Source organism: Diceros bicornis, chromosome 26 (genome assembly GCF_020826845.1).
Source record: "Diceros bicornis minor isolate mBicDic1 chromosome 26, mDicBic1.mat.cur, whole genome shotgun sequence".
Lineage (NCBI taxonomy): Eukaryota > Metazoa > Chordata > Mammalia > Perissodactyla > Rhinocerotidae > Diceros > Diceros bicornis.
The window spans coordinates 18,480,676-18,504,631 of NC_080765.1; the positions used below are offsets into that span (position 1 = coordinate 18,480,676).

The 23,956-nt window shown below is 45.0% G+C and overlaps 1 protein-coding gene across 1 annotated transcript in view; it reads left to right on the forward strand.

Annotated features, from left to right (window-relative positions):
- GALNT17 (polypeptide N-acetylgalactosaminyltransferase 17) overlaps window positions 1-21,088 on the forward strand; it is a 437,269-nt gene extending 416,181 nt beyond the window's left edge. Inside the window, exons 10-11 of the mRNA XM_058569476.1 lie at window positions 18,554-18,721; window positions 19,469-21,088. Coding sequence (XP_058425459.1) covers window positions 18,554-18,721; window positions 19,469-19,597 — 297 coding nt within the window. The 3' untranslated portion in view covers window positions 19,598-21,088. The remainder of the gene's footprint in view (window positions 1-18,553; window positions 18,722-19,468) is intronic.
- Window positions 21,089-23,956: the final 2,868 nt, after the last annotated feature.

The window sequence follows — 23,956 nt, forward strand, 5'->3', positions numbered from 1 at the left end:
AAATGTAAAATATGAAACTATACAAGTACTGGGAAAAAATGGGTGGATTCCTCTTTAACTTCAATGTAGGGAAAGGCTTTCTAACTAAAACTCAAAATCCAGAAACATTTAAAGAAAATATTGATGTATTTGACTACATTAAAATTAAAAAAAAAAAACTTGCATGGCAATATAATATCATAAACAAAGTCAAAAGACACCTGACAAACTAGAAGAAAATGTTTGTAGCATGTACCACAAAGGCTAATATCCCTATTATATAAAGGATTCTTAAACATTGAGGAGCAAAGAACTAAAAAATTGATAGAAAAATAGGAAGAAGATACAGACAGACAAGTCGTCAAAAAGATAAAAATGGCACCCAAATATATGAAAATATGTTCAAACCCGTTCCTAATTAGAGAAGTTCAGAGTAAAATTATGAGATACCATTTCTCACCTATTAGATTCACAAAAATTTAAAAGTTTGACAACATATTCAGTTGTCAAGGTTTTAGGGAAATAGCCGCTCTCAGAGAGTGCTGGTGGAATTGCAAATTGGTACCACCTTCCTGGAGAAGAGTTTGGTAATTCCTAACAAAGTAACAATACAATTGCTTTTTGACCCAGAAATCGCACTTCCAGAAATCTACTATGAAGATCCATCTCCAACAACGTGAAAATCTATATGTACATTGCAGTACTGTTTGCAATTGCAAAATATTGGAAACTACCTTAATGCCTATTCATGGGAGAGTGGTTGGTTGAATAAGCTGGAGGACAGCTACTCAGTGGAGTAGTACACAGCTGGAAAAAATAACAAAGACAATCTCTATGAACTGATAGTGATTTTAACATATTGTTAAGTGAAAAAGGCAGAGTACAAAAAGTATGTACAGTATGCTAACTCTCGTTTAAGACAAATAGTAATATAAAAATAAATACCTGTGTCTGCTCATCTGTGCAAAAGAGATACAGGAAAGATAAACCAGAAACTAATAAGCTTGGTGACCAACAAGGGGTGAGTGAGAATGGGATGGAAAGAATGTGGAGTGGGAGCAGGAGAAAAGGAATGGAGAGTGACACATCTCTCTCCATATACCTTTTTATAAAGTTCTGACTCTTAGAACTATGATAGTATTTCAAATGGCCAAAAAACAATAAATTCAATTCCAGTGTGGGGAAGAGGACCCAAAATGGAATGCAAACAGTAAAAAATTAACGTAACTGTATTATAAAGGAATCACATAACCACACTGAAGGGAGAGGGGAAGAACAGCACTAATCTAAGTCACTTTGGAACAGTTTGAACGATTTTGACTGGATACTCTAAGGTTAAAAAAAAAAAGAACCATTGCCAATACTGCATTCTAGTAAGTAAGCTTGTTTTCCGTGGGGGTCTGGGCTAACAATTCTGAAACTACTGTATGTGTTTACTAGGATTGAACAAGTAAATATATAAAGTACGGGTAATGAGAACCAGGTTTCTTGCTGTTGGAGAAACAGCTTACAAATAAGGAAAGAGGGGCAGCTAGACTGAATCCTAGGATGTTGGATTGGCATGTGAGGTATCAGTATGAATTCATTTTATATGTATATATTATATATAGAAACATACGTATGTAAAAATATATATAAATATACATATATATAGACGTGCAGAAATAAATTTGTAGAAAATGTAGAAATGAAATGTAGAAATGAAAATGAATGTGTCCATGGATTGGTGTATATTTCCTAGCTCTAAGGGGCCTAGAAGCAATGAAAGCCAGTCGCAGTGAACCCATATAGTGCCCAAATTTTGGATGATTCCAGGAATGGAGCAGGGAAAATACAAGTTGAGCCTGGAAAATCTTATGATGTCAGAATAAAAGGAAATTCTCAAAAAAAAAAGATGGTAGCTTGTCAAAAGAACACAGGAACCACCTTGAAGGAGGTCCTAATGGCCGAAGCTAGAATTATTTGAGCAGCAAGATAAACAACAATAATATTGGATTGCCACTCATATAACAAAAAAAGTGAATCCATGAGTCAATACTGATATAAATAAATAAATGGGGGAGGAGAGGGACGGCTCTTCCTTTTGGTAGAAGTCCACTTGATCAATGTAGAAGGAATGTGGAAAATGAAAATCACCATTAGGCAATCATGATAGTAGTAATTGCTGCAGTCCAGAGCTATCGATGGATGCTAAAATTAGTGGGTGAAAACAGGATGAAAAATAAGATATTTGCACAGTTTCAGAGTATCTCCCTTCATAATTGGAAAATAGCAACTTTACAGTTGAGAAACCCAGAAGACACTACTGTAATCAAGTGATCAAGGTTAATGTCACCAGCAATAAGACATCATGTGCTCCTGATCTGATGCTCTGAGAAGGGCACAACTCACCTCTGAGGTTTTCTTGCTAAAAACGTATAACCACAACCTTAATCTAATCAAGAGAAAACATCAGACAAATCCAAATTGAGGGACATTCTGCTACATAACTGCTGAACTCTTCAAAAGTGTCACAATCATTGAAAACAAGGAAGACTGAGGAGCTGTCCCAGATAGAAAGGCATTAAGGGGGCGTGACAACAAAATGCAGCGTGGGAGCCTGGATTGGATCCTGGAAAAGAAAATGGATATAGGTGGAAAACTGGTGAAATTCCAGTAAGGTCTATAATTAGTGAATAGGACTAGACTAATGTTAAGTCCCTGGCTTTGATCATTGTACTATGATTACATAAGGTGTTAACTTTAGGATAGGCTGGGGGCTAGGTATACAGGAACTCTCTGTACTATTTTCACACCTTTTTTGTAAATCTAAAAATATTTCGACATAAAAGTTTTAAAAAACTGTTTCAGAGGTCGAGTTGGCTGGAGTTGTTGGTTGAGAAGTCAAGGGAGGGGATGAGGGAGGCGAAGGTGACACACAAGTCCCTGGCTTGATGGGTGGATAGTGGTGCCCTTTGCTGAGATTGGTGACAGGTTTTGGGGGAGGAGGATGAATTCTTTTGGAGCATTGTGAGTTTGGGGGGTGGGCCTTGGGAATCCCAGTAGTGATGTCCTCCAGACGGCTGAATATTCCAACCCATTGCTGAGGACAGAGTGGCAGAGGCAGAGGGGGCTCCGAGTGTGTGCCAAGGGAGAGCAGAGCAGTGGTCCTAGGACAGACCCTAGTACAGCTCCATATTTAGTGGGTGACGGAGCCAGAGCAGTTGACACCAGAAAGGTGGGTGTCACACCAACAAAGGAACAGTAGAATAAAATGCTGCTTCCCAGAGTCCAGTAGCTAGACTACGCTGCATGTTAGATGTAGTAACAAAGAAACTGTGGGTGAGAGGACTCTCCGTAGAGCGTGGAGAGGAAGTCAGATCAGAGTGTGTGCAGGGGGGAAAGGGACGTGAGGAGGTGGAGACACAATGGGGAGAACTCTCTGGAAGCTTGACTTTGAGGGAAGGTGAGAAGACAGGTAGGGTGGCAGCGAGGGGCTGGAACTGCAGAGTACGTTTACGGTACAGTAAAGGGGAGTGAAAGACTAAAGAGAAAGGAATTAGTTACATTTCTAAAACATTAATGGAAAATCCAAAGGACACTGAGGATTGATGCTGAGAAAGTAGATGTTCTGTCATCTTCGAGTAAAACTGTACCAAACACTAAATTATGAGCTATTGAAACAGCAGTGTAGGCCTTTTGTTTTTCCTTGAGAGGAATTTATTAATTCACCTCAACAGAAACATAGAAATCGACTGACCTGCTGGCTCAGGTTTACCCTTCTGAGAACCACAATGTCCAGCTCACCCAGCACAGCTTACAGGGCGGAAGGCCCCAAATTCCAGGGAAGGGCACTCTTCCAGAGAAGTATTCTCTCCAGCTGAGCGGCTGTGGCATGTGGTGGACAATCTACACATGTTGAACATTGAATGAAGAGCGCACAAATGGTATATCAGCTGCTGGCGGGGAAGGGACCGGCTGCTTTGGCCGAGCCCATACTGTGGCCATAGGATGAGCCCGGGGCGGCTGCAGCCTGGCACAAGCTCCAGGATACGATCGTGGGTTCAGGTGGGAGGACGGAGATGGACAGCGTGAGAGGAGCCAATCTGGTTGGATTGGTCCACAAAATGAAGAGGGAAAAGCCACTGTGCCAGTAGGAGTTTTGGCTTCTAGAATCAAGAGAAAAAATACAAACTCTTCAGAGGAAGGAAAAAAAGGGGAATTGCCCTGACTTTTGTAGGGTCATTGTCATTGGTTAAATAGCATTATTCAAATGAACAGACCCAGAACAAGGCCTGGAGTAAAATGGCTGTTCAGTGATGTTGGAAACCTGGACCTGAATCTCAGGGGTTGGTTCCATTTCAGAGCATCTTCATATCCACTCTCACAATGAACATCCTCACCAGGCTCACATCTAACTCCTCTGTTAAGGCCCTGAATTCCCGAGTGGTCGAGGCTGATCAAGGCTGGCTTCTAGTAGATGGTTTGTCTGGGATTCATCAGGGAACATGTCAGGAGTGGAAAACAGGGGGAGCTCTTCTCCCCCCACTGCAGAGGTGTGAAGGAGGTTCAGTGAGTCCAAGATGAGAGGCCAGGAGGGCTAAGGACCCAGGAGCATCAGTGGAACAGAGAGCTGGCTTTGGGGATGCAGAGCTGAGTGCCAAGAGTCTAATCCAAGGCCTGATCCTTCCAGGAATCCGGTCCATTCCAGGCAAGAGCACATAGGCTCTGAACCAAGCCAGGGAAATGGGGGTGGGGAAGGGAAGGGCAGGAGCAGAGCAGGGGACCAGCCCCAGCCTTCCCCAGGTCAGGGTTCCAGCACAAGCAACCCACAGACCCAGCCCAAGAGAACCCGGTGAGCTGGGTCGCCTCCTGGGGGTTCTCGGCTGCCCAGCAGTATTGTTGAAGCCTTGGGGCAGCAACTCTTAGACAAATGGCTCTGGGAGCTAGCAGGAGGCCTGGCGTGGCTGAGTGCTGGGAAGGAGCTAGGGCCAGGAAATGCTGGGCACGTGAGGCCACATGGTAGCCTAGAGGGAAGAAAAGAAGTCTGCGGTGAAGCAGAAACACAGCCCCAGTTCTCCACTGGTGCATGAGGTCAGGGAAAATAAGAATAACAAATATACAGGGCTTACCATGTGCCACATCCTCCTATTAATTTATTTAATTCCTTAACTACCCTGTGATGTAAATCCTAAAGTCATCCCCATTTTGAAAATGAAGCAACAGAGTCCCATAGGCTAAAGTAACTGGTCCAGGGTCATAAAACCATTTGGCGGCAGAGCTTGGATTTCTTAAGCAGGCTCCAGAGTCCAGGTCTTTAACCGTATGATATGTGGCTCTTTGATGACACAACAGAAAGCCAGGAATGCTGTTTCAAGTGGCAAAATGAGAATGTGAGACAGATTTAACTAAGATCGTGCTAAAAAGGGAGCAAAGTATCTGCCAGCACTTCCACACTGTGCCAGGCTGCAATCCTCCCTTCCTATTTCACATACAGAGACAAGAAAGAAATGCATCTGTTTATTGAAAAATAGAGTCTGTCTTATTGAAAAAATAAGAGCCTTTGCTCCTCTAACCAATTTAGCAGTCAGGGTGAGCTCCGAAGACCTGCTTAGGCCTTTGCTCCTGGTCCCTGGGAAGCTGGAGTGGGCTACACTGCTACCATCCCCTCTCCCACTGGGCTCTTCCAGCCCCCATCCTGGCATCCCCACACTCAGGGTCCCTCTCCAAGAGGCGCCCAGCTCTCTCCACAAAGCTCTGCGGGCCAGACCCTGCCATCCCTCAACCTCTATCAGCACTGCCCCGATCTATCCACTCCTGGACCTGTCTCTGCAGGAAAATCAGCCCAAGGTTTGTGGCACAATTATGTCTCCCCATTCATCCTAAGTAGCAAGTGCGTTTTCTGGAAACATAACGCTTTAATCCAGCATGGTGAGTCATAATGGCAAGAGGGAGAAGACTGAGGAGGGAGGTCCTTGGGACCATCCTGCCCCAGGAACTTGCTCTCTACGAAAAACATATCTGGTTCTATAGCATGACTTCTAAGATCCCAGATATATTTTTAAATCAACTTTATTGAGCCAGCCCTGGTGGCCTAGTGGTTAAAGTTTGGCATGCTCTGCTTCATTGGCCAGGGTTCGGTTCCTGGGCACAGAACCACACCACTTGTCTGTCAGGAGCCATGCTGTGGTGACAGCTCACATAGAAGAACTAGAAGAACTTACAACTATACACAACTATTTACTGGGGCTTTATGGGAGAAAAAAGAAAAAAGGAAGATTGGCAACAGATGTTAGCGAAGGGCAAATCTTCCCCTGCAAAAAAAAAAAATTAAAAAGAAATCAACTTTATTAAAGTATAAGGTAAATACAATAAACTGTGTCTATTTAAAGTGTACAATTTGATGAGTTTTGACAGTTGTACACACCTGTGGAACTGCCTCCCTAATCAATGTACAGAACGTTTTCTTCCCCCCCACAGATTCCTTTTTGCCCCTTGGGTCCACCCCCAGCTCAGGCAGCCACCACCTATCCACTTGGAGATACAGTTGGAGACATTTTTTTCTGTCTTGAGTTTGGGATCTGGCATGTCCCGGACAGTGACGGAGAAAGTCTATTGTTTTTAAGACTATACACACACACGTGCAGTCACCAGAAAGCATTCTTGTGGCTTCAGCCAAGCAACAAACATAAATTCACCTCAAAGCAGGTTTGAATCAATGGAACTCTTCTCTCTGTCTCCTGAGTAGAAACTAGCTAAACTGCATTTTTCATTTAGCCATGATTTTCTACAATGACTAGGCCTGATTTTAAAATGATGAGAAAGATCCTTAATATGAAAGCAATTGCAAACCGTGTTTTTATTGACAATCTGATGGATTTTCTGTGTTCCAGAGTCATTCCACAATTATTTGGCTGGTTTTTGTTTATCTGGCTGTAACCTGCATGTTTTAGTTTTCCCTCAAGGCTATTAAATGTGGGTTAATATTTGTGTGTGACTTTTAGATCACCTGAAATAGAAAATTCCTTTTTCTCCTAAATGAGAATTAATTGTATTTGATCTCAGAGGTTTTTTTCCTAGTGCATTAGGGTTATGGATAATGACATTCATTTCTCCTCTTGGGCACAGCAGCCAAACCTAGAATAATCCCATTCAATTCAAAAGACATTTATAGAGCATTTGCTTTTTGCTAGATGCTTTACTTGGCCCTTATGCTATATAAAAATGTGTAGGATGCTGCTTTCCTAAAACAACAGCAACAACAAAAATCTGTAGCAAGGAAAGACACACACATAGAATGCACAATTATGTAAGTTGAAAGAGATCACATCTGGGTGGGGCTTTGTGGAACCACTGGAGATGGGGTAGGGGTAGGGTGGGACTATACTCTATACAGGGAAGGCTGTTAGCTGTCTTCAAGTCATCTGTCACACTAAGCCAAGAAACCAAGAGTTAAGCCTGAAAAAATAAGTTGGGGCTACATGGTGGAAGGTCATGGTAAAAAGTTTATTCTTATATTGGTGGGCAGTGGAAGCAATTGATTTGAACCTGCAGGGTAGGACAGATGGAAACAGGGAAGGCCTAGAGGGAGGAGGACCAGTTGCAAAGCTACTTCAGCAGTTCAGGTCCCAGAAGAGTCCACTGGGAATTTTAGGAGGAAATATATGAGAGAGACAAATGGAGGCAGGAATTGTAAGAGTTGGAACTTTGTGGGTGAGGAGGTTGAGGGAGAGGGAGGTGGTAAAGGTGATTAAAGTTTGCAAACCGAGAGCCTGGGAAGAGATCAGGACTATGGGTGTATAACAGGGATCCGGCTCTCTGTTGGCTGTGACTGGAGAAGTGGGAGTCAGCAAGTTTCAGGCAGTTATAAACTCAGAGGAGGGAGCTTCACCCATTGGCTCCTCAGTGGAACACGTGATGTGTAAACACCTGCTTCTCCTCCTATTAGCAAGATCACCTTGGCAACAGCGAGCATCGTACTGAGGTGACAAATTCCACAGGTAGTGACTTGGCCACAATTTTCTGAGTGAGCATCTGGAGAGAAGGCGATGAGATAGCTTCCCACAGTAGAGCAGATTAGATGCTTTGAAGGGTTTCCTCACTCCTGTATAACTAGATACTAGATCAACTACAATAAATACAATTTTAAAACCTCTCTAGGCACACAAGAAGTGGTTGTATCCATTAACTTTTGCTGTATAACAAATCATCCCCAGACATTTTCAGATAAACAAAATCTCAGTGTGTTTACCATGACAATCACCAAAGTGATTGAAGTGAATGAACTACATTCTAAAGAATGTACTTCAAGAGGAAGAATGTCTTGAGGCAAGAATAGATTATAAACACAGAAATTTATAAACATGTAAACAAATCTAAACAAACATTTCTTACATGAAATAAAAACAATGAATAAAAATAAGAATAATGTCTAATTTGGGGCAGGGAGAGAGAACCAGAAGACTGAACAGTTAGGCGGAAGGGATCAGATTTACCATCCTAATGTCCTTGGATTTTATTGAGTGGAAGTTAAGATGTTCAATAGCATTAGATTTTGCTAAGTTGTTAAGTTTTAAGAGTAAACAATAAAATAGTAGAAATGGAGTATAATTTCCAAATCTGTAGAGGGGATCAATGAAATATGATAACATTCCAACAAATAAACCAAAACACAACCAATCCAAACAAAGGCAAATAAAGGAGAAAAAGGAAACAGAGAGGGCTGGACACAGAAAGCATAAAGAAAGATCGTAGAAATAAGTCCAAATGTTTCATTAAGCACAATAAAAACAAATGGACTAAACTTTCTAGTTAAGAAATGGAGGTTGTCACCTTAAATTTTTTTTTTTTTTAGCTATTTTTTTTTTATTGATGTTTTAATGGTTTCTAACATTGTGAAATTTTGGGTTGTACATTTTTGTTTGTCCATCACCACATATATGACTCCCTTCACCCCTTGTGCCCACCCCCCACCCCCACTGCCCTGGTAACCACAGTCCAGTTTTCTCTGTCCATGTGTTGGTTTATATTCCACATATGAGTGAGATCATACAGTGTTTGTCTTTCTCTTTCTGGCTTATTTCACTTAACATAATACGCTCCAGGCCCATCCATGTTGTTGCAAATGGGACGATTTTGTCTTTTTTTATGGCTGAGTAGTATTCCATTGTATATATATACCACATTTTCTTAATCCAATCGTCAGTCGAGGGACACTTAGGTTGCTTCCACTTCTTGGCTATGGTGAATAATGCTGCAATGAACATAGGGGTGCATAAGCCTCTTTGGATTGTTGATTTCAGGTGCGTTGGATAGATTCCCAGTAGTGGGATGGCTGGATCAAAGGGCATCTCTATTTTTAATTCTTTGAGGAATCTCCATACCGTTTTCCATAGAGGCTGCACCAAGTTGCATTCCCACCAGCTGTGTATGAGGGTTCCTGTTTCTCCACATCCTCTCCAACATTTGTTGTTTTTTGTCTTGGTGATTATAGCCATTCTAACGGGCGTGAGGTGGTATCTTAGTGTTGTTTTGATTTGCATTTCCCTGATGATTAGTGATGTTGAGCATCTTTTCATGTGCCTATTGGCCATCTGTATATCTTCCTTGGAGAAGTGTCTGTTCATTTCCTCTGCCCATTTTTTGATCGGGTTGTTTGTTTTTTTGTTGTTCAATTATGTGACTTCTTTATATATTATGGAGATCAACCCCTTGTCAGATGTATGTTTTGCAGATATTCTCTCCCAGCTGGTTGGTTGTCTGTTCATCTTGATTCTGGTTTCATTTGTCTTATAAAAGCTCTTTAATCTGATAAAGTCCCACTTGTTTATTTTTTCTTTAGTTTCCCTAGTCTGGGTAGGCATGTCATCCGAAAAGATTCCTTTAAAACCAGTGTCAAATAGTGTGTTGCCTATATTTTCTTCTATGAGTTTTATAGTTTCAGGTCTCACCTTCAGGTCTTTGATCCATTTTGAGTTAATTTTTGTGAATGGCGATAGCACATGGTCCACTTTCATTCTTTTGCATGTGGCTGTCCAGTTTTCCCAACACCATTTATTGAAGAGACTTTCCTTTCTCCATTGCATGTTCTTAGCACCTTTGTCGAAAATTAGCTGTCCGTATATGTGTGGTTTTATTTCTGGGCTTTCAATTCTGTTCCATTGATCTGTGTGTCTGTTTTTGTACCAGTACCATGCTGTTTTGATTACTATTGCTTTGTAGTATGTTTTGAAGTCAGGAATTGTGATGCCTCCTGCTTTGTTCTTTTTCTTTAGGATTTCTTTAGCTATTCGGGGTCTTTTGTTGCCCCATATAAATTTTAGTATTCTTTTTTCTATTTCTGTGAAGAATGTCATTGGGATTCTGATTGGGATTGCATTGAATCTGTAGATTGCTTTAGGTAATATAGACATTTTAACTATGTTTATTCTTCCAATCCACGTGCATGGGATATCTTTCTATTTCTTTATGTCATCGTGGATTTCATTCAATAATGTCTTGTAGTTCTCATTGTATAGGTCCTTCACCTCCTTGGTAAGATTTATTCCTAGGTATTTTATTCTTTTTGATGCAATTGTAAATGGTATTATCTTTTTGAGCTCTCTTTCTGTTAGTTAATTATTAGCATATAGAAATGCAACTGATTTTTGTAGATTGATTTTGTACCCTGCAACTTTGCTGTAGTTGTTGATTGCTTCTAACAGTTTTCCAACAGATTCTTTAGGGTTTTCTATATATACAATCATGTCATCTGCAAATAGTGAGAGTTTCACTTCTTCGTTACCTATTTGGATTCCTTTTATTCCTTTTTCTTGCCTAATTGCTCTGGCCAAAACCTCCAGTACTATGTTGAACAGGAGTGGTGAGAGTGGGCAGCCCTGCCTCGTTCCTGTTCTCAGAGGAATGGCTTTCAGTCTTTCCCCATTGAGTATGATGTTAGCTGTGGGTTTGTCATATATGGCCTTTATTATGTTGAGGTACTTTCCTTCTATTCCCATTTTATTGAGAGTTTTTATCATAAATGGATGTTGTATCTTGTCAAATGCCTTCTCTGCGTCTATTGAGACGATCATGTGGTTTTTATTCTTTGTTTCGTTGATGTGATGTATCACGTTGATTGATTTGCGGATGTTGAACCATCCCTGCGTCTCTGGTATAAATCCCACTTGATCATGGTGTATGATCTTTTTAATATATTGTTGTATTCGGTTTGCCAATATTTTGTTGAGTATTTTTGCATCAATGTTCATCAGCGATATTGGCCTGTAATTTTCTTTCTTTGTATTGTCTTTGTCTGGTTTTGCTATCAGGGTGATGTTGGCCTCGTAGAATGATTCAGGAAGTGTTCCATCTTCCTCTATTTTTTGGAATAGTTTGAGGAGGATGGGTATTAAATCTTCTTTGAATGTTTGGTAAAATTCACTGGAGAAGCCATCTGGTCCTGGACTTTTATTTTTTGGGAGGTTTTTGATTACTATTTCAATCTCTTTACTTGTTATTGGTCTATTCAGATTCTCCATTTCTTCTTGGTTCAATTTTGGGAGGTTGTATAAGTCTAAGAATTTATCCATTTCTTCTAGATTGTCCAATTTGTTGGCATATAATTTCTCATAGTATTCTCTTATAATCCTCTGTATTTCCATGGTATCCGTTGTAATTTCTCCTCTTTCATTTCTAATTTTATTTACTTGAGCCTTTTCTCTTTTTTTCTTAGTAAGCCTGGCTAAGGGTTTGTCTATTTTGTTTATCTTCTCGAAGAACCAACTCTTTGTTTCATTAATCCTTTCTACTGTTTTTTTGGTCTCAATATCATTTATTTCTGCCCTGATTTTTATTATTTCTCTCCTTCTGCTGGCTTTGGGCTTTGTTTGTTCTTCTTTTTCTAGTTCTGTTAGGTGTAATTTAAGGTTGCCTATTAGGGCTTTTTCTTGTTTGTTAAGGTGGGCTTGTACCGCTATGAGTTTCCCTCTCAGGAGTATTCTTTTTTCAAGAAACATATCTAAAACACAAGGAGAGGGAGATGTTGACAGTAAAAGAGTAGAAAAGGGTATGGCCGGCAAATTCTAAAGAGCAGAAAGTTGGGGTCACTACCTTAATATCAAGCAAAGTAGCTTCCACACGAGATGCTTTATCACAGATAAAGTGTGTCATTTCATGATGATGAAAGATTCAACTCACCAGGAAGATAGAATCATTCTTAACTTGGATCACCTCTCAAATATATCTTCTCTTCTCCTTTAGTGTCACCACTTGAGTTCAGACCTTCATCAACCCTGTCATGCTCCCCGGGAGTTCATTCTCCGCTCAGCAGCCAATGTGGGCATCCCACAATTCAGATGGCTTCTCATGATAAAGCCCTGATTCCTGAGCAAGCTATGTCCATGTAATGCAGTCTGATCTGTACTGTACCCCCTCCTCCCCACTTCTGCCCATCACAACCATTACATTCCATCATGGTAAACTATGCTCGGAGCCTTCAAAACACATTGCCTCTGGTCTCCAGGCCTTTGGACATGTCTTTGTCCGGTCTAGTCTGCCCTCTCCTACTCGCTTGGTTGACTGACTCCATTAGAGTTTTACTTAAATGGCCCCTCTTCTGGGAAGCCTTCTCTGACCTCCCTCTTCTGGATGGAGGCCCCTCCTGTTCTGGTGGCTCAGAACAGGGAGGCAGCAGTGGAGGTGAATCTGGATATAGTTTGCTAATGGATTGAATATGGTGGGTCAGACAAAAGGCAAGTACAGAATGAAGCAAAGTGTTTGGCTTAAGCAACTGGAAGGATGGAGTTGTCATTACCAAGATGGAACAGATGTTGGATGAGTGTTGGGGGGAGGGTTGGGTACACAGGGGAAGAGGAATTCGGTTTTGGTTATGTAACCTTGAAACGCTTGTTAGACATCCAAGTGGTATGTCAAGTGGGGAGTTAGATATGCAAATCTGGAATTGAGGGAAAAGTTTGGTTTGGAGATAGAAATGTGGTACAATTAGCCAACTTAGCGTATAGATGCTTTTGTAAGGCCTGAGAATGGCAAGCTCTCCAAGAGAGTGGGTGAAGAGAGAAGAGGTTGTATCACCTGCACCCAGCACAGCATCTGGCCCGCAGTTGGTGCCCGCTATAAAGACTAAGAAAAAACAATTGAAGTTGATAATTAGTGGATCCTATTGACTTTCAAGAGAGCAATTTCAGTGCAGTAGTGGTGGTAGATGCCAAATGGCATGGCGATAAAGAATGACAGAGAAACTCCAAAGATAAAATTAGGAGGTCACCAGAGCTGTGGCTAGAGAAGATTTTCTGGGCATAAAGATCTGGTTATGTTTGTAGCTTATCAGATGGCAGAAAGGAAAGAGAAGGGAAAAGTAATGACTTAGGGTACCTGTGGAGTGAGGAGGGGCAGAGACGGAAGGAAGTGAGGAAATGTGAAGGAAGACAGGTTTTGAGGGGTAGGGGAGATAACTTCTCAACAAAGTGGGAGGTAAGATTCTCTGAGGGTAGTGAGGGCCCAGGACCCCACGCTAGGGATTGAGGAGGAAAGACATTTTTACAATCTAGATGCTGGTTGGGGTGGGAAGGGTATTGGCTAACAGAGAGTCACATGAGGTGAATGAAAAGATGAGAGAGCTGGGACGAGGCTCTCCCAACCAATCCAGGGTTGGATTATGGGTCTGCAGTGGGTGTGGTCAACCAGCACTTGGTCCCAGCCCTGTGGAAGCAGGAACCAAGGGGACTGGCAGAGCCCACAGTTCTGAGTGACCATGAGGTACCAGGGTGGCTGCCCATGGTTCACAGAAATGTCTTAAAGACACTGCTTGCACTAGCAATGAACTTTCCAGAAAGGAAAGTAAGAAAACAATACCATTTACAATAGCATCACAAAAGATAAAATACTTTGGAATAGATTTAACCAAAGAAGTGCAAGACTTGTATACCGAAAACTGCAAAACGTTGTTGAAAGAAATGAAAGACTCAAACCAAAAAGATCCTGTGTTCATGGATTGGAGACTTAATATTGTTAAGATGACAGTACTCGCTAAGTTGATCTACAGACTCCACACAATACCTATCAAAATTCCAACTGCCTTTTGGGCAGAAATGGGCAAGATGATCCTAAACTTCATATGAAAATGCAAGGGACCCAGAAAACCCAGGACAATATAAAAAAGAAGAACAAAGTTGAAAGACTCACACTTTCCAATTCTAAAACTTAGTACAAAGCTTTGAAAATCAAGACAGTGTGGTACTGACATAAGGATAGACATAGATCAATGGAATAGCATTGCGAGTTCAGAAGTAAACTCTCACATTTACGGTCAATTGATTTTTGACAGGAGTGACAAGAAAATTTAATAGGGAAAGAATAATCTTTTCAACAAATGGTGCTGGGACAACCAGATCTCCACCTGAAAAAGAATGAATTTACATCATATAAAAAAATTAACTCAAAATGGATCAAAGACCTAAATGTAAGAGCTGAAATTAGAAAATTCTTAGAAAACATAGGGATAAATCTTCATGACTTTGGATTTGACAATGGTTTCTTAGATGTGACATCAAAAGCACAAGTAATCAAAGAAAAAATAAATTGGATTTTATCAAAATTAAAAACTTTTGTGCTTCAAAGGACACTGTCAAGAACGTGAAAAAACAACCCACAGATGGGAGAAAATATTTGCAAACCATATATCTGAAAAAGGTCTAGCCTCTAGAATATATAAACAACTCTTACAACTCAACAATAAAAAGATAAATAACCCAAATTAAAAATGGGCAAAAGATCTGAATAGACATTTCTCCAAAGAAGATATACAAATGACCAGTAAGTACATGAAAAGATGTTTAACATCATTAGTTATTAGAGAAATGCAAATCAAAACCACGATAAGACACCACTTCATACCTACTAGGATGGCTAGAATAGGGGAGAAAAAAGACAATAACAGTTGGCCAGGATGTGGAGAAATTAGAACCCTGGGTCATTGCAGATGGAAATGTACGATAGTGCAACTGCTTTAAAAATAGTTTGACAGTCCCTCCAAAAGTTTAACTAGACTTACCAGATGACCGAACAATTAGCAATTCTACTCCTAGATATATACTTAAGAGAATTAAAAACATTTGTTCACACAAAAACTTGTACATGAATATTCATGGCATAATTCCTAGTAGCATGATTCCTAGTAGCCAAAAAGTGGAAACAACCCAAGCATCCATCACCTCATGAATGGATACGTGGATGGATAAGAGGAGATGAGACACACCCACACCTTGAAGGGAGACATTAGAGCATGTGGATCCGTGTTGCTCCAAAGACTTGAGGAGAGACGGCTGGGGCTGGAAGAGTTAGAGAAGACACTGTGGAATGGAGAGAATTGCACTGAAGTCTAGGAAACTTGAAGCCAGAAAGTTCTAGAGGAAGGCCAATAAATAGCATTTCCAGGCAAGGAAATAGCTAGAGCAAAGCCTGGAGGCAGGAAAGCCCATTGGACATGAGGAGAAGAGGTCCTTAAAGAGGGAGCATGGGGGTGGGCCAGACCTGCTCAAAGGGCACCATGAAAGAAAGTCAAGGATGGGGCAAAAAGGGGCATTAGGTTGACATCACATCCCAGCGCTCACCACCCACCTGCCTTGTGGGGTAGAAGCAGGTATGAAGTCTGTTGGCCTGACTTCAGCACCATTATCTTTTCAGACCACAGTGCTCTACCCTGACCCTGGCCCCTTGGTCAGGCCAGCAGAGCCTATGCACGTGGCCTCGTATTTGTGGTATTGGAAGCGACCTTCCCCCAGAATGGAAATCCTGCAAGGCCCTCCTCACCTGCCCTGCCGGCCTGGATACTTGCATGGCTTGGGGCTGGCATGTGGCCTTTACAGGTCCTAGCAGCCTGGCTCTCATTGTTTTCATGCCCTAACAGACCTCAGAAAGGAGAGCCTCTGATTCCCAGTGGCGTTTAGCTTCGCTCTTTAAACATCTGGGTCACAGATATGCTCAGTTAATTAATGTTCTTAGCGCTGCTCATTTGCCTGCTGGATAATAGATTGATTCATAATTTCACTAAGCAGCTGTGTATATCTTTTCCCTGAACATAAAGGCAGCTTGCTGTCATTCATCACTTTGCATTTGGTGAATTCAAATATATTCAGAGAGACATTGTTTAGAGAGGGGTAGGGGAAGACTTCTGATTGTCCTACCATTTTGCCTCTAACAATTACTCTGATTTGGAACTAATTTGGGTTTAAAGCACATGTTAACCGCATCTCTCTCAAGGGCACTTAATAAATTCCCTGTCACTTGTTCCAGAGGGGACCAGGTGGGCTGTCCTTTTGGGATCAGAGCAGAGGGTTTCTGAATAGCCTTCACCAGGAGATGAGAGCCCCTGCAGAGACTCTTATCCCCCAGAGAAGGGACACTTGTGTCACTTAGCAGAGCTCCCTTCTTGCTCCATTCCTGGCCAGAAATGCCCAGGCTCTTGAGAAGAGCCCAGGATAATCTGGGAGGAAGCCCCAGGGCTGCTCAGCTGCTGGGCCAGGGCCGCCAACCATCAGGACTCTGGGGACCCAAGGATAAAGGCCAGGACCCAGCCAGGTGACCAGATGTCTTCATCTCGGTTTCCTCATCTTTAAAATGGGGAGAGTAATAGCATCTATCTCACAGGGTTGTTGTGAAAATTACATTACTTATTCTCTACAACACTTAGAAATGATGTGGAGTATGCCTTCAATACATGCCAGCTGGTAATATTATTTTTTAATTTATTAGGCACCAGCTGTACATTAATGATCATCACTCCTGCCCCAGTCACCTCAGAGGATTGTGAGAACAGACATGATGATTGTGCTCGCCTCTTGCATTCCAGCCTGCACTGGAATCATCTCAGTGAGGACACAGTCCCATCCTTTTATTCCCAGAAGCCTGTCCCCAGGCAGGGCACACAGAGGACTCTTCAAAACATGTTTGCAGAGTTTAAATGAATAGATGTGGCTGCATTTTTTAAATGATGACGTTCACCACATTTATCATGTACTCATCCACAAACGTGTTTTGAGCAGTTGGTCTGTGATTTTTCTCCTAGCAAGGAATGAAATGAATTAGATACCATCCCTGCCCCTAAAGGAATGTGAAAGACCAGGGGAATGCATTTGTTCAAAAGTTGTAATACAAGGTTTTGAACAACATGGGCAGGCAGGAGAGGGAAGGCCGCTAAACTAGTCTGGGCCCTGTAGTGAAGGCTTGGCAGGCAATGCCATCTCTGTATTAGTTAGTTATTGCTGCATAACGACTACCCCAAAGCTTAGTGGCATAAAATAATATGCTTTCATGATTGCTCACAAGTCTACAGGTCAGCTGGATGGTTCTATGATCTGGACCAGGCCCAGCTGATTTTGGCTGGATTCATTCATGCATCTCCTGTCAGCTAGCAGGTTGGCCTAGGTCTGCCTGCTCTAGGATGGTCTCATCCACTTGTCTGGTGGTTGACTGGCTATTGGTTGGGCCACACGTCTCTCACCCTCCAGCAGGCCTGCCTGGGCTTACTGCCATGGTGGCAGCAGGGTTCCGAGAGGGTGGAAGTATGCAAGGTCCAGTCCAGGAATAGGCACATCCTCACATCCACTACATTCTGTTGGCCAAAGCAAGTCACCAGGCCAACCAGTATTCAAAGGATGGGGAAATAGACCACTTCCTATGGAAATTGCTGCGAAGTCTTATTGCCAAGGGGGTATAGAAGGAAGAGTGAAGGAGATGGACATTTTTGCAATCTACCACAATCTCCTAGCATTGTTGCAGAACATGGATCAGAAAGCAAGGACCAAGATTATGTTGCACATTTAAGATGTTTCTGCCTTTTCATCATCATAAATAGGGTTACAATAAATACATAACTATATATAAACTTTTGTTCACAGTTCTGATTATTTCCTTGGGATAGATTTCTAAAGTGGATTTACTGAGTCCAAGGAGAGGATCATTTTCAAAGGACAAAGTATATATTTTGAAATCCCCTTTTTAAAGGGTTGTAATAATTTACTCTCCCTCCGGCCCAAAATGCAAATAATGTCTTTTTTTAATATGGTATCTCGTTGTTTTAGTTTCTTATTTATTTTAATACCTATGAGGTTGAATGTTTATTAAAATGTCTGTTTCTTCTTCAGTGCACTGCCTCTTTGGGCCCTTTGCAGCTGAGTAGATTTAATTAATCCCAGTTTACAAATGAGGAGGAAATGGAGATTCAGAGAGGTTAAGCGACTTGTTAAGGTGGCCCAGCCAGCCGGAAGCAGAGCCAAGGTTTAGAAGTCAGACGTCCTGCTCTTTTACTTGTTCCTGCTCCCCCATGTGCTGAACAGAAGGCTAGAATCCTGCAACATTAACAGAGGACATGCTTAGATAAAAATCAGAGAGTGACCCTGGGGAATCTATGTCTAGGCTTATCAAGCTGGAGAGCTTGCTGGGCAGGGCTCGCCTGTGTGTTGGCTGCGTGGGAGTGTGTGACGGCCCTGCAGCAATGACGGAGGTGGGGGTGACACCTGCAGACCTGAGCCGTGTTTCCCCTGGTGGTCCCACCCATACCTCCCACTCCCGCTCCCCCGCCGCCCTGCTCTCTCCCCAGCTCGCCCGCTACACCAAGGAAGGCTTCCTGCACCTGGGAGCCCTGGGGACCACCACGCTCCTCCCTGACACCCGCTGCCTGGTGGACAACTCCAAGAGTCGGCTGCCCCAGCTCCTCGACTGCGACAAGGTCAAGAGCAGCCTGTACAAGCGCTGGAACTTCATCCAGGTGAGCGCTCCGTGCACAGGGCCGCTGCCCCACCGCAGGTGAGGGTGCTGCAGCCACAGGGACTCTGGCTTCCCCAAGGGGACCCAGCAAAGTGCCACCAGAGGTCTCCCAGCCCTGGACCAGGCGCGTGGACCCAGGACACACTCAGGGGAATGGTGGGGGAATTTCTGTGTGAGAGCCTTCCTGACCCCTGCAGCGGTGCTAGTCTGGGTGGGGCTCTGATAGATCTCCAGAGGCGGGTATGGGGGGTGATTTTCCTGAAATCTGCTAAGTACCTACAGTAAGTAGGATTGGGAAAGTCAGACCTTGAATATCACAGGAAATCCCGCGTCCAGATGCCATCCCCAGAGCTCGTCACATGGTGCAGCCAGTCAAACTTGGGGAAGCTGACTTATTTTCTGACTTTAGGGTTTCCAGAAGAGGCCTCGATGATCCTCCCCCTGTGCAAAGAACTCTGGTGGGATTGTTCCCCATGAGAGGCCATGTGCCAGGCACTGCGGTGATTAAACCTCTCTCTCTCTCTCTCTCTCTTTCTCGCTGTCTCTCTTTGTCTCTCTCTTTCTCTCTGTGTCTGTCTCTCTCTCTCATTCTCTGTATCTCCCTCTGTCTCTGTCTGGCTCTCTGTCTGTCTCTGTCTCTCTCCGTCTCTTTATCTGTCTGTCTCTGTCTCTCTCTGTTGCTGTCTCTCTATGACTCTCTCTGTCTGTCTCTCTCTCTCTCCTCCTTTCTACCCCTGTCTCCCCCCAGAATGGAGCCATCATGAATAAAGGCACAGGGCGCTGCCTGGAGGTGGAGAACCGGGGCCTGGCTGGCATCGACCTCATCCTCCGCAGCTGCACAGGACAGAGGTGGACAATTAAGAACTCCATCAAGTAGTGGGAAGGAGCTGGGGCCCCCAGAGCCTGGCCCCTGGGACAGGGTCTGCCGTCCTCTGGACCAGCCACACTGGTAGAGAGCCAGCAAGGAGCCAGCAGGTGTTTGGTGGGCCTCCCAGGGCTTCTGCAGGGCAGCATGGGGGCCTCAGATGGAGACTTGTGTCCCCATCAGGCATTCAGCTGCCGTGAGGCTCATGCACCCTGGAACAGCCCCCTCAACCCTTCTCTTGGAACCCAGGAGCTGTGTCTTCTGCAGCCCAGATGTGGACCTGGTACCAAGGAGTGAAACATCCACATCTCCTCCTTGTCATCTTCCCGGAACCCACTATCGGGACTGGGACTGGCAGGGGCCCCTTCTTTTTCTCATCTTTTGCAGCAGCAGCAGCTTCTGAATTCCACCCCAGCCCTCAACAAAGTGGGGAGGGTCTCAGCCACATCCTATCTCCCCCTCCTCGGAGGAGACAGCCAGGCCCTGAGACTCACTTTCCCCTGCGGTTGCTTCTGCCCAGATGCCCGTTCACAGCCCAAGGCCACCGCCCCCAAACCTTTCCATCAGGTGGCCTCGAGGGCTGCAGCTGTGGACTTTTCTGGACCCTCCCTGAGATGGCCTGGAGGGAGCTGACACTTCCACAGTCATCGGGACACTAGGATCCCTTGTGCCTGGACCAGCTCTTCTGCCTGTGTCCGGAGGGAGCCAGAGGCAGGAATAGGCTGAGCACTCAGGGTGGCCTCAGCTGTGAGGGCCCCCAGGCTAGAGACAGGCCAGTGCAGCTCTGTCTGCCCAGGGACCAGGGAGCCCTGACTCATGGGGGCTGCCGCGGGAGGAGCAGCAAGGGGCCTCCACCTGGAGCTTACGGACTGGAGCCAGCACAGCAAAGGGGCACAGGACCCTTGAGGATGCTCTGTGCTTGTCGCATTTCACCCCACGCTCTGCTGGCTGACGGGAGAAGGCAGTCGATTCCTCTCTGAAGAGTAATAATTTTTTTCGATTGCCCTCTGGTTAGGGTGCACTTATAAATCAGAGTTAATATATGGATGTGCGTGCATGCATATGAGTATGTGTGCCTGTGTGTGCGCGTGGCAGGGTGTGTGCAGCTGCATGTGTGTGCGTGCATGTGTGGCACCCTGTGGCGTGTGTGTGGGTGTGTGTGTCTGAGTGCGTGCTGGAGCAGATGTAGAAATGTGGCCTTGGGCCTGCCGCTTCATTGCTCGCCTGGATCGGGACAAGGATGCTGACAAGCTTAGGGGGTTGGCCACGCGTCGTTGGCCAGGAGGACGTGGCTCAGCCTTGCCCCATGTGGCGCCCCAGATGGAAGGCTGTCCCTTCTGCCAGTTCCCATCTCTCTCCCTCATGCTGTCCCCAGCCAAGCCCTGCCCAGAACCAAACCCTGTAGTTGCCCGGTTGGGGGTTTACAGTGTCCCATTTGGTGGCATCTTATGGGTGACCACCCTGCCCGTCTCCCCTCTTGTGAAATAAATACATGTGAGCACTTCCCACAGCAGTGTTGTGTGCTTCTTGATTCCAGAACCCGGGACAAGTGGGGGGGAGGGAGTTCCGGGGATGTGGCAGAAGGCTGCTTTGGTTTAGGAGTTTGGTTTTATTAAAGCCCTATAGCTTGGGGCTGAGACAAAGCCAGCCTGCATTTGTACTCGCCTCCCCCTCCAAAACAGGCTAGAACTTGACATTTGGCCCTCGCTTCCTAACCCCTCTTGACCCCGGCTTAGGCGGGTCAGGCTGGTACAGAAACCTATAAGGAAGAGGACGGTTGCAGGTGACCTGGCTGAGCCACCCTGATCTGTCCCCTCCTGCTGCCGTGCAGCTGCTTCCGCCTCTTGAGACCGTGGAGTCTGCGGTGGGAGCATCTGCCCCTTCTGTTCGCGGAAAAGTGAAATCCTAAAAGCGCCAGGCCTTCTGTCATGGAAATGGGCATGGAAGGAATGGGGGAGAGTCCCCTCTGCTCTTTCCTTTGAGGAAGCCAAGAAGGCCCATCTTGTGTGGTGTCACGCGACACGCAGAGATGCATATCAGTTGCCATTTTTCCTTCGAGTTCTATGAGGATTGGGGTCCACATGCGTGTGGATGGAAAATGCCGTTTGGTAATGAGTTTATTAGACTTAAATATCAGAGTGTCTGGGAAACTGTGAAGTGAAAGAGCTAATGATGTGCAGGTCCGCACGTGAGGTCAGAGAGATGCCATCACAAGGCGGCGCTTTGGGAGGCGTCCTGCCCTGACTGTGCATCCTCCCTCCTGTGTGGGTCCTTAAGTGGAAATGCAAAGAAGGCAGCGTCCTGTTTTACCATTAGGTGAGGTTTTGACCCCATATCCCACTGAGGCTCAGTGGCCCACGTGGGATCCTTCATCCTACGGAAAATGGGCCCCAACTGCCTCAGACCGAAGAAGCCACAAGACCTGCCCTGTTCTCCCACAACATCCAAACCCACGTCCCCTCTGCTGGAATCGGGCCCAAACCCTATCGCGCTCCAGCCTGCCCACTGCACTTTGGGCTCATTTGTACTCCGAGGCTGCACCTCTAAAATGCGGACAGCAGGAAGTGTCCTGGAGCTCGTGAGAGATAAGTACTCCCCTCTTCAGTGTCACATGGCAGCAAGACAGGATGTTGGGTTTGCTTGTTGGGGTGGGGGGAGGCTCTTTGCCTCTGGACACCAGTCCATGTGCTCCAAGTCTAGGCTTTGGTCCTTGGTTCCAGCGTCCAAGAGGCCTGGGCCGTCCGTTCGTATTGGTACCGCTGTCTGCACTCACCTGGGCTTCCTCCCAAAGGCAGGCTACCTGGGGAGAGCATGAGGCCAGCATGCCAGGTCACCCTCTTTGCCCCGCAGGGTCCCAGTGGCCTGAAAGTGGTGGGGGTGGCAGGCCAGGGCCCAAGGCAGAGAAGAGGAATTAATGAAGTCAGAGAGGGAGAAGAGAAAAGGGAAGTGGAGATTCTGGGGGATCCTCTGGTCCCCAGTCCTTTGGGGGAATTTAGCAGTTCCAGAGACCCACATCTCTGCTCAGGACTGCGGGCAGCAAGCCCCAAGCATCGGACTCAAGGGAAATCTCACATCCTTCACCGGATCTCGGCAATTGGCACCATCTATAGTTTGAGGAGTGACAGATCAGTTTACGGCCCCTTGCTCTCAGCCGGCCCAGGTGGATGCTCAGAAGCGGCTGAGTTTTGACAACCTTTGCTGGTCTCCCTCTATCCACTCAGTCCCCTCACCCCGGCTCTCCCACTCCCCTGTCTGGTGGCCATTTCTTTCTCTTTTCTCTAATTTTTTCTCCCAATTTATCTGGTAAAAAAAAAATCACAGATGGTATTCCTGATACATGTCCAAGCCATCAAAGTCAATGTCTTTGAATCTACATGTGTTATTTCTCAAATGTATTTTTTTATACTTATTCTGGTGGCTAGAGAAGAAGAAATAGAAAAGACTGGGAAAGCACAATTTGGGCCAGAAGCCACCATCTTAAGCCACTCCAAGCCTTTTTACTTGGGTTTCTGGAGCCATTTTTTTTTCCATCTAATATTTTTCCACCATTCTTAAAAAGTATCTTTGTTGGGGCCAGCCCGGTGGCACAAGCGGTTAAGTGCATGCGCTCCACTGCAGCAGCCCAGGGTTCGCCAATTCGGATCCCAGGCGCGCACCAACGCACTGCTTGTCGAGCCATGCTGTGGCGGCATCCCATATAAAGTAGAGGAAGATGGTCACGGATGTTAGCCCAGGGCCAATCTTTCTCAGCAAAAAAAAAAAAAAAAGTATCTTTGTTTCACGAAGTCAGGCCAGGCAGAGCAGGCGACTCACCCAGGGCTGGCCAGTGAGGGAGTCCTCCCTGATTTGCTTGCTATTTCTCCACCTTCCCCTTTGCTTGGGAGTGATGCTCTGAGAATGGCTACAACCAACCACGTGGGGACGGGCTTGGGAGGGGCCTGGAGCCTGCACAGGGAACCAGGTGGCCATGAAGTCTGGGACCTGCCGGATGGCGGGACTCGGGTTCCCAGTCCCTGCTCATTGCCAGCGTGTCAGCCTCTTGTTTTGATTTGAGCTCCCGATCAGCAGTTGGGCTGGCGGATCACCAGCTCCTAATCAGCTGCCCCTTCCTCTCTCCTGAATCACGAATCCCAGTCTCTTGGCCGCTCTGCTTATCTCATTGGCAAGTTTCTAGACCTGAGTGTGGGGATCAGTGGTGGGCCCCAAACTCCAGAGGTCCATTTCAGTTCAGTTCAACAAATATATTTGGTCACTTATCCTGTGGTTTGCTTTTGAAGACTTCTTGGAAGGGAGAGAAGGAGGGAGGGACGGAGGGAAGGAGGGAAAGAAGAAGGAGCTGAAATCCAATGAGCAAGTGCACGATGAATATCA